At 41.2% G+C, this 11,808-nt stretch overlaps 1 protein-coding gene across 2 annotated transcripts; it reads left to right on the forward strand.

The window, feature by feature from the left end:
* Nucleotides 1-445: 445 nt before the first annotated feature.
* LOC145445365 (peroxisomal N(1)-acetyl-spermine/spermidine oxidase-like) lies at nt 446-9,410 on the forward strand. 2 transcript variants are annotated; one of them, XM_080323560.1, is made up of 3 exons: nt 446-1,050; nt 4,124-4,332; nt 7,557-9,410. In XM_080323560.1, exons 2-3 carry the CDS (start codon nt 4,300-4,302, stop codon nt 8,781-8,783), a joined length of 1,260 nt encoding a protein of 419 aa, XP_080179686.1. In that variant the 5' UTR covers nt 446-1,050; nt 4,124-4,299; the 3' UTR covers nt 8,784-9,410. The 2 variants fall into 2 exon arrangements, with proteins under 2 accessions (XP_080179686.1, XP_080179685.1); XM_080323559.1 differs by lacking the exon at nt 446-1,050 and adding an exon at nt 2,530-2,833.
* Nucleotides 9,411-11,808: the final 2,398 nt, after the last annotated feature.

Genomic DNA, 11,808 nt, shown 5'->3' on the forward strand with positions numbered 1-11,808 from the left:
GGGTCGACGTGTGCCACGTAATCGCACTCATCAATGTATGTCGGCTCAGGGAGTGTTCACAGCGCAAACGTAATTCTCATCACAGGATCGAAACAGCATTTAGATCTTATTCATAATGTCGTCAGAGTGATTGCCTGAGAGAATAATAGGATAAGATCCTGTTCGTGTCGTTTCCAGGTCATAAACGTGGCAGTGGTGGTAGCGAGTAATCTTGTTCTACACGGTATTAACCCGATACTTCAAGCGGAATTTACGACATCATATAGTTTCTAAGAATGCGTAGTTTATCCTGGAGTTGATTGAATCGCTTTAATTACGTCCACTGAGATGCATCAAGTGATAAGCAGATGAAATTCTAGGAATTTTGATAAGTTTGTTTAGTTGTAATCCGGCACTGGGTTTAATAAAGCTTGGCTCGAACAATTTACTCCGGCAGATATTTTATGTTCACAGAAACTCCTACATCGTGACTTTACGATTTCTCACTTCTACCAGGCGCAAAATGTTGCATGCTTTTATTATGTCATGAACTGTTCTTCGACAACGCATTGATACTTTGATTTACTGCGTTCGATGTTGCAGCCGAGCTGGATAATTCGTATTGAAGACTTGCTCTCTTAAGTAAATGATTGGTGTCGAGATTGCTATGACTACTGAACGACGTGAAGCGTGTTGCAAGCTCGTAGACTATTTCGAAGACGTCTGTTAGCGCTCCGCGGGATGATGTCGTAGATTGGATCTCACTCCAAGTTTTGAAACCAGACATTGGCCGTATACCTCTCCTAATATTTGATAGTTCTGAAGTGTTCGAAATTCCACTACCTAATGTTCACCAATGCAACCGCTTTGCCATCGACACGTTTTTCGCGCAAAGGCGAGACAGGGTCGGAACTTGATTATGTCCCGTTCGCAGAATGAGCGTTTCATTTTTTTATGAATGCAGCTTGTTTGAGGAAGATTGCCCTGAATCATTCGTCATTCCACCATGACTTGTTGGTGGTGTGGGGCGGCTGGCCGGTGCATGCTGATCCTGTGAGCCGCGATAATCAGGTAATTATATACCTATTCGGACGAGATTGCATAATGGTAGATATTGCAAAATTGTTCTGCTTCTCATGCTAGATCAGTGGTTCCCAACGTGGGCGATATCGCCCCCCAGGGGGCGATTTGGCGGTCTAGGGGGGCGAAAATGACGAGGGGGGCGAAAATGGACAAAGGGGGCGACGGGGGGCCAAAATAGCGAAGGGGGCGATAGGGGGGCGATGACGCGTTAAAACGGCTATATTGGAGTCAAGTCAGAGAAATGACCTTTTTCAGTTGCAAAAGTGTAAAATACGACATCGAACGGCAAAGTTGACTTCTTTCTTTTATTTTTTTTTTAATTTTTTTAGTCAACCCGCCGGTGATTACAGTTTATATACTAATTTTTCGGTTCACAAAATTTGGGAGGCGATGATCGGCGTTGAGCTTGAAAAGGGGGCGATGAGTGGAAAAAGGTTGGGAACCACTGTGCTAGATTGTGGGTTCAATCCGTGACCTCATCAGACCAAGGATTTGCTTGTAAAACTGGTTTCCTCGGGTTAGGGGCCCACGCTCAGCACTCCGGGACAGGGACAATGTTCGTGCTGACTCGATGATCATGCGAGTTTTTTACAACAACAGCAACACTTGTGACATTTTGAATTTAAAAAATTAACTTAGACTCGGTGATCTAAGGTTCTAAGCCCTCGTTGCAGACGAAACAAGAGTGGTCTCTGGTCTTGCTTTATTGGGAACAGGGGGTGATTCCCACTTCCCGCATCTTTTGATTTCCCAGATCGCTATATCCGGATAAAAGGGCAAGCGGTGCTACCTATAATATCAATGGTTATGATTACGTAAACCGGAATGAGTCGCATTTGTTTGTTATACTATAAATGTAGAATCTTCACGCTCGTAAAGTATTCTGCTAAATTGTGGGTTCCCGACCTACTTATGGTCGCCACTATAAATTTTGATTGGAAGATGTTCCACGACTTGGCGTGCCGATTACTAAATATTGTTGAGAACCTTCGCCGAAATCTACTCACGGCCTGTGTGGGAAGCTAGCGAATATGTGTGCAGTAACAACAACCACGAAATTATGAACTATCAGACCCTCGTATATCAAAACTACAGCTACGTATATACTTTTTATGGAACGATTTCTATCTATATTTAATCGAATTAGTAAGCAAGTACTACGTAAAATTCTGCGTCACGCGAAATACAGATAACGATACAAGAGTTAGTCGTCCGCCCCGAGCGTTGTTGTTCTTGTTGTTGGTATTTAGATATGGTGATCGGCTACGATGACTTTTACACCAGGTCGAAGAGTCTGAACTCCGTTCGATGACAATTCTCTGCGTGGCGAGCGTGTGTGTATGTATTGTTTACTGTTACCACACAGCACTACCGTTCACTAGTAGTTTTCCTGGAAGGGAAAATCCTGTTGACTTGATTTCCATGCACCCGACACTATTTTCTTCTTGGTGGTAACCAGACATAGGAGTCGCGACCATAGGTTGCGAACACCTGTGCTAGATAATCAAAACTTACATGTAAAGGTCATGTCCGTAAAATAGATAAAATTGGAGGAAGTACTATCCCAATATCCATCATGGAAGTTCCATTTTATTCCTGCTAGATGTATGGATTTTATTCTTTCTGCTATTTCATAGATTTCCTACATAAAATCTCTATAGTAATATATCATCGGTGACACCTGGATTACGGAGAAGATATTTGTTCTCAATGATGGCATACAACTTACTTCTGACATGTCTCGTTGTATACCATGTCTATTCATCGCCAGGTAATAACAGCATGACGCAAATCAGCTGTGTGCAATTTTTGTTTAGTTGCGACTTCATTGGTCATTTTTCACGGGGCCCATATTCTTTAATATGATTTTCGAGCTGACATATTGTAGCGCAGCCTACTATAGGTCTAGGCTTTTGGTAAGATACCTTTCACGCTGATTAGAGGAGTAGCTGCGTAGTGGATGTTAGCGTTTCAATTATACGGCTATTCTCGAGGACTACAGTATGGACTTCGTGGTTTCAAGCCGTGTGCAGTGCCGTACGCAATCGCGCTATGTGTTTAAAATCGAATCCCCGTCCTTTTGAAATGTATATTCCACTATTTATGCCGGTGGTTCTTGGGAGGCGTTCCAAGGAACACTACGGGCTCCCTGCGCCACTCTCAGGGTTTCCGTGGGGGTAGAGTCACACTCTCAACTCCCACATATGATTTGTGATGATACACCCGTCTTGACCACCATTGCTTGCAGGTAATTACAATTAGGCATGATCATTAGTGGAATTTTAACCGTGAAGGTGGTATATCGCGTGCAATGACGTCCGCAGGGACGGTTGGGATTCAGAATAAAAGCCCACAGCAGATCTCCTATGAATATTCAATATAATGTTTTCGTCTTGTCTGCAAATCATACTCTCTTGGTTCTATTCTTTGAACAGTCTGTTGGAGTACAATGCATTTTGCGCACCAGTCATCTATAGTAATGCCTTAGATATGCAGTTAGATGTGTATAGCAGTAGATTTTTGTTTGTATGACTCAGCAGCAATTGGATGTTCCGCGAGGGCTTGCAGATTAGCGTAGGTGTTCCGCGGGTTGGTAAAGGTTAAGAACCACTGATATAGATATAATATATTCGAAGAGAATTGGAATTATGGCTTAACAATTTTTTCCAAATTAGATCGGAATTAGAATTACTAAATAAGCAGGAACTCGGAAATTGAAATAAATTCCGCATTTAAAATACAACAAAATCAAGTTTTTTTTTCATATCAAATAAGAGTCCATCCTCATAAGCATGACAGTGACAAACGTATGTAAACCAACATTGGCTTGGTTCTCCTGTTACATTTTTAGGAAAACTAGAAATTGGATTACAATTAGATTACCGACATTTCGCTTCAATTAGTCCAATTAGACAACGTGAATTACCGAGACTGCTAAATATTAACCATATATAAGATTATCTTATACATGATCGATAAGCGATTCTATCCTATGTCCGAACCACTGATGAGTCACGTCAATTGGAAAAAATGATCACTCTGTAAACAATATCCTTTACAGCCTACGGACAGAAAGTTGTGATTGTCGGAGGAGGTGTTAGCGGTCTGGCAGCTGCTCAGCATCTCTGCAAAAAGGGTATCTGCGACATCACGGTCCTTGAAGCAGAAGATCGCATCGGTGGTAGATTGTACACGGATCGCTTTCATGGCGAAGTTATCGAGCGAGGAGCCCAGTGGATGCACGGAATCAGAGGGAACCCTGTATACTGGGTAATAAAATAATTACCAATTTATCATTTAATCCTTCATAGTGCCCCCAATTGTGACTTTTGATTCCAGTCGCATCACATTGTACCTTCCACACTGTAAATCCATGAGTAAAAAAATGATGTATTTATCAGGATTTTAGTATAGCTTGGTGTGTAAATCAGGTGAACGACAGTTTCGGGTACCGAATTCTGCTATCGCACCTCTATTCCAGTAAGTGAAAATAAGTCACAAATTCCTATTGACATATGTCGCATATGGGTGTAGGCCGTAGGGCAGTGGTTTCCAGAATTTTTGGCTTGCGGCAAAATGGAAAAATCATGAAAAACTCGCGGCACCCTTAGTAGAAAGTGGCTTTTGGACATAAAATTTACGTGGTGATGCGATGTTCATGCTAATTTATACCAACATGCATATAACCTACGAATGAAACGAGGTTTCATTGTTGACGAAAGTATCCGTCTTTTGGCGTCCATTCCAAGCACTCTCTCTCGTGTACAGCTTTAATTTCAGTCTAAGCGGATAAGCTCTGTTCACATAGTCATTTAGACGCACAATGCGCATAGCAATAAAATCCTGATACCTTTTGCACCCATGTTATAGGATTTAGAAGGAGACAGCCATAGCTCTTCCCTTTTTGTTGAAACTGCGTTTTCGTAAGTTAATGAGCTGTTCTTCTTCAGAAAATTGCTTGATTTACTGCTTCCAAATAGACCAACTACCCATGTAAAGTTTGAACAACATATCTTGAGAAGTAATATTGCATTACAAGTTGTAGTCCAGATAGCGGAGTAACTTTTCGTTTATGAGGTGATTCATGTGGTGCGTGAAACTAATTAAAGACTTTCCCCGTCACATAGCTGCCCAATTATGACATAAAATTATCCAACTCGTCGCCATGATTGGTTTCATTGTATTGGTCACATGTGGTTATTTATCAGTTATGAGGCAGTTAGAGCGCTTTCAAGTCGCATATACTAGCAAGCATGAATCATTTTAAAGAATGATGAATTTTTCTAATGAATCACGAAAAGTTTCGCGACACACCTGCGAATCTGTGGCGACACACTACGGTGCCGCCGCGCACAGTTTGGAAATCACTGGTGTAGAGGGTTTTGCTTACGTGTACCACATATGTCGGATTTGTTCGGTCGTTACACGAGCACAGAATCCGCTAGACTTCTGTCAAAATACACTAACCAAGTTTGTGCCAACAAAGAATTTCGTGTGGAATCTAAAATTAGTACATTGAGCTTAAACCAGGAGTTCTCAGCCTTCCTTTGGCCGTGGCCCATGTTCGGGTTTGAAAATGTTCTGTGACCCCTCTCTTATCCTATAGTTATAGTCCTGTTCAATGTCTGGTAATCGCCGGCGCCGATATGACTATTTCTCTTAAATATGCACATTTTTCTCTTAGCCTACTAATCATCTTTAAACGCAGGCCTGTAGCGACATGAAATCTCGTGAAGCCCGACGGAAAATTTCAAGTTCAATCGACCTCCTCCAACAGACAACTAACGAAATAATTTTGGGCCCCTTCGAGCTCATCCCGATTGGAGGTTTGGGGGGAAGGGGCGACGGTTACAGCCTTCGAAGATAGTATGACTCTTATGTACTTCCGCTGTTCTATTCACGTCGCGAAAACCAATGAACCAATGAAAACCACCGTGTGATTGAGGTGTTAGTTCCACTATGTTGGGGAATAATGTAATCATTCTGGCCCTCGTTTAAACAATTCGTTGGTGAATGGGATACTACAGAGAAGTGGAGAAATATTTTTTAGCATGCCAGCTGTGCAATGTGCAATGTAATTGAGGTTGTGATGTCAGAAGATTAAATCCAATGATACATCCAATTCATGTTACTCTTACATTATGTGCAATGACTTCATGGCCGGACATTTCAGACCGACTCCAAAATTTATGTGCTACTCTAAATCCTTGACCCATTACGATTCGATCCTGTGGTGCCGTATACTTTCACAGGAAGTCGATAATTGATAATAAACAGCAATTTTGGGTATTTTTATGTTACAATAATACGACCTGCTGACGAAGGCCTATCATAAATCTACATCAAATGCACTTCAGTCAGAGTTTAATGCACACCATTTACAAGGGCATATGACGTATGATACTGCCGGAATACATGGTTACTTCAGCATTACCTTCTGGTTGTTATATTATCGAAATGATGTTCGTTGCTGTTGGACGTAGGTTGTCGTAGCCGGGGGTTACTTATAGCATTAACTTCCAGTTATTAAATATTCGAAATTAGTTTCATTGCTGTTGGCAGTGGCCTTTTATTTTAGTAAACACAAGATTTCCAGTAAATATAATTGAAAAGATTGAAGCTATTTCAAAATTTGGGCGGCATTTTCAACGAAAGCCGTGGGCAGCAGCGTATGCTTCTTCGACACTGGCTGTTAGCAGTCGGACAAAAGCCGCCATTTCACCTCCCATTTCGACTTGTACATTGTGAATCCATGTCACTGCATCTCATCAGTGTCAGATGAAAAGTTTTATGTTTAGCTTACATATAATTCGATAATATGAATATCTTTTCTAATATATGAGCAAAACAAATATAACTGAACTTTCACTAATTGCACAATTTTCTATATGTCTCTGTGGCCCACCTCCAATTACTCATGTGGCCCACCCTTTGAGAACCCTCTGGCATAAACGATCTCTTCGCCCGGATTATTCGCAATTTTATGTCGTCATATTTGCTGATACGATTGTTTATATACAATGTTTTTCCAATTCTCTACCAGTGGCTGACGATTACCCCTGACGAGTGTCAGCCGGAAATATTAGGGTTTATTTCAATAAGAGTATGTTATTCAATTACATAATAAACTAATGTTCTGGTTCGGTCGTGACCCAATTTATACCTTACGCGAAACATGTTTGGGTCGGGGTTGCGACTCATAGTTTAAGAATAATTTCGAAACCGATTCTTGGTACACGACCACGGTGCAGGGTCAGCTGTTTATGTCTATTCGTTGTCGGCCAAACCCGCGCCTTTTTGGACGAAGTACGGTTGTTTGGTGATATAAATTACCAGCGTCAAGCAACTGACCATAGAGTGCCAAATTCCTAATACAAGCAAATACGACAAATCAAATTCACAGCAAAGTCAAATATAATGCTCACTAAAACAATATTGCCCTAATACACACACGACAAATATCGCTTCTCACACCCCATATTACTTCTTTACAGCTCGTATCTCGCAACTACAATGCTGTATTGGACGAGTGGAGCGTTGGCGGGACCCACAAGTTGAGTAGCGGTAGGAAATCTCATCCGGCGACTGCAAAACTTCTTACCGCTTCTGAGGAACTTTACGACGATTTTTACGAGAAATTGTCCACGATGGACAAACCAAATTCATTGAAGAACAAGATTCTTATGCACGAAATGAGAAAGGCATGGGAAGGCAAGCTGGTATCGTTGAATACTACAATTGACAAAGATATCACGGATGCCGTTTTCTACTACACCATGACGGAATGGTCCTTGGAGATAGGAGAACGGGCTTTGAACGTTAGCATTTTGGCGTTGTTGTATTATCGCTTCCTCGATGGTGGCGATATTAAAATACCGCAGGGATATTCCGTTTTTCTGGACATACTACAAAAATCAATCCCAATATCAGCCATAAAAGTTGACAGAGAGGTAACGAAAATAGTATGGCAAAGGTCAAAATCCGATGGCACGCTGGGCGACGTGTCAAACAAATCTGTCGATTCCCAGGTGAAAGTTGAATTTATCAACAGTGAAGGAAACAAGGAGTCGATATTTGCGGATCACGTGATTGTGACTGTGTCGGTTGGCGTCTTGAAGAGGTATCATCGGAAAATGTTTCTGCCAGAATTACCAAAGCAAAAAGTCCGAGCTGTTAATAACATGGAATTGGGAGTTGTGAACAAAATCTTTATGTACTACGAAATCAAATTTTGGAACGATACCGATTTCCCTATGCGCCTGCTATGGGATGCGTACAACGCCTCTAAATTCGCGGACAATGCACGTTGGTATCGTGACATTGATCTGGTGGAAACCCACAGTGAAAACATGTTGCTAGTATGGGCAAACGCACATGTATCACGTGAAGTGTTGGATCTTTCCAATGCAGAAATCGGACGAAGAATCACGGAAATTTTCCAGATATTCATGCGCGACGACGTGATACCATTTCCTGATGACGTATTCGTGACAAGGTGGCATAAAAACAAGCATTTTCTAGGATCCTACAGCTATATAGCACCCGGCCTAACAAACTTTAAAAAGAGGATTGCAGCCAAGCCGCTGTCTGTTGACGGGATTCCAAAAGTCCTCTTCGCGGGTGAGGCGATGCATCTGCATAGATACGGAACTATCGACGGTGCTTACAGGACGGGTATTAGAGAAGCCAGTAGGATTCTTAAATTATATTCGAAGCAGTAAATCATAGATAATTCATTGATTCTCGCCGATGTGTTAATTTTGAATGAATGTTGCTGCAAGCGCATCTGCTTTGGTAATCTAATTTTTATCTAATTTGTGAAATGTTTAAAATTTAAATGCCAATTCGATTTCTGGTTTTCCTGCAACTGCTACCGGCGAGCTGTATAGTGTGTAACACGCCAAGCTTATGGTGTGTGTACAGACATTTGCCGTTCTCATGTATATGAAAATGGACTCTGATATGATATGAAATGGAAATGATTTTTATTGTATCACTTTCTGATTTTGAATTTATTTCAATTTTGAAGTTTATGAGAAATCAGTAATTTTGAATTCAATTTGTGTGTGTAGCTATATTTCTAACTGTATTCTAATTTGAAAAAGCTAAACATTTATATAGTTGTCTAATTATGTGAGCTGTACGTTTGTTACAATGCAATGCAGCGAATTACTAGAATGGGAGACTATCCATCAACATATTGTATCTTCTGATCAAGAGCTGCCAACCCTTTCTGCTTCGGTGAACATTATGGACAACCGAAATTTAGTGTAGAATTTGTGACAAAATGTTACGGCGTATATCAAAAATAAACTATTTAACAAAAATAGAATTCTTGCACGTTTTTACATAGTGGTTTCCAAGTGTGTGGAAGGGTTAGTGCAAATTTGATATTTGAGCTGACTTTTTCATTGAGTGGTGCATGGCCTACAGCAGGGGTTCTCGAACTCGGGGGCGCGCCGCTCTTGGGGGCGTGAGAGCATCTGAAGGAGGGCGCGAAGGTGCGGTCGACTGATTTTTTTCGCGCTCGGTGCGATTTACCTTCAAATCCTAGTTGTTGCTCTGTTTATTGTCCGAATATCATATTTGACAATTATCTCATAAAATTCATAACTTTCCATGCCATGAAACTATGCGTTAGTAGTTATGTAGATCGCTCGTGAGGTGCGTGGGGCGCTTATGGCGGGGTGGTGAGCGGCTGGAAAACCGGGGGTGGTGAGCGGCTCCTTATACCTTATGGTGGGGTGGTGAGCGGCTCCTTATACCTTATGGCGGGGTGGTGAGCGGCTATTGCGTCTTATGGCGGGGGTGGTGAGCGGCTCTTATTTCTTATGGCGGGGGTCGTGAGCGGCTGGAAAACCGGGGGTGGTGAGCGGCTTTTATGTCTTATGGCGGGGGTCGTGAGCGGCTATTGTGTCTTATGGCGGGGCGACATGCGGCTATTGCGTCTTATGGATGTGGTCGTGATTCGTACTTTCGGGTATATACATCTCTCGACTGGTGTTGAATATGTATCGAGTAAATAGTCATGTGAATGAATCTTTGTTAATGTGTATATCGTAAATTATTATATATGATGTAGTTTAGTCGTGACAAATGACCGATCGTGTTCTCTTTCGTCGCTATTGATTGCTAGCTGAATAATACTTCAGATCGGATTATTCGCACCTTGTATACCGCTGTTTCGCACCTATAGAATAGTCTGCTGTTCACAGTCGCGACTTCACCGCGATAGCACAATATTCACACCTCGAGCAGTTGAACAACACCGCACTAACCCAGTTGTCGAATCACATAGGTCATACATTTTACGCGAAATGAAATATTGTATTGTGGTATACAAATATGCAAACTATTCTTTCAATTCAACAAGTCTAGTTAACGAATCGATTTTCAAGCTACCGACACAGTTTTTAACACGAGTGAGTTGATATTTCTTCCCGGGTACGAGCGCGGCTTTGTTCCATTGATCCAAAACCACCTCACCAGTATCATCCTTCAATGTAAAACTGTATAATTTCAACTCCTTTCCGGCGCCAGAATTGACCATCTTCTCCTCTCGAGAAACACAAGTAGCGGCGATCGAGACGTATTCATCTTTATTTCCGTATACCGATTCACAGGTCAATAATGGGTATTCTTCAGTCGTATGTCTCGATTTTCCATGTAGAGTTACTGACGAAGCCCGACCGAGTAATACAGCGGGTTTTCCAGTAAATTTATCAATTTGAACCCAACCGGATTTGACCATGAGTTTTTTTCGTTTGGTGAATGCTTTCTCAATGTTCCCGAACAAATCACGATTGAAACACGTGAAAGATATCTCTTCGTTATTGCCGTCGATGAATATACCTTTGAGATATTGGCTAACGCCACCTCTTTTGGGTGATGAGACGAATTTGACACCGACGTGGAAATTTGAAGTTGCTCCGACTTGCATAGTGTTGACGCTGTTCGATGTCATATCGTTTGATAAAGCGGGAGTCATCAGTGTAACTCACTACACAAATCAAGTTGAATCGTATTTGAATGTATTGATTCGACCCAACTCAAATCCTATTAACGCGATCTGTTGAATCGAACGTAACCTGAATATTACTGACGCCAAAATTCACCCTCATCGGATCATTCACACATTCCACGCCGCTGTTTTAACACTTATAGAATCAATACCAACTATCTCTGACCCGATATTATTCAATCATTTTGGTAATTTGCCAACTTTAAATCCATTCGCGGGATGTACTAAAGGTAAATCCAAATAATCCAGAATGAAATATTTGGACTTTGACATTGTGTGAATTGAAATAGGATTGACAAACATGACTACCAACTTTGATCCAGCCACATTTCAAACTCAAAAGAATTATTCACAACATTAACAATTGTTAAAAATCTAGTTTCACTTACTTGATTATATCATTACAACTCACAAATTTGAATTAATTCATCCTGGTTGTATTCGTATGCTCTATCTTTTTATTCAATTGTAAAGGTTGTTACTATTCTGAAGACAAAGTATTTACTAATCGGCGCATATACGATTTGACTTGGACATATTATATTTTGAGTATACGAGATTTGAATGTCTGAACAATAACTGAGAATTAATTTATCACAAATAAATCCGTATATTACAGCGTAAAAGATATTGGGGTGTCAGCAACTCTGTACGGTCGTAGTTACAACCACATTAACTAATCTACCCAGGCAACTCGTCATGATCATTCCTGAAATCAACACAAA

This window comes from Botryllus schlosseri, chromosome 8 (genome assembly GCF_051294905.1).
Source record: "Botryllus schlosseri isolate E-star chromosome 8, Bs_hap1, whole genome shotgun sequence".
NCBI classification, from domain to species: Eukaryota; Metazoa; Chordata; class Ascidiacea; order Stolidobranchia; family Styelidae; genus Botryllus; species Botryllus schlosseri.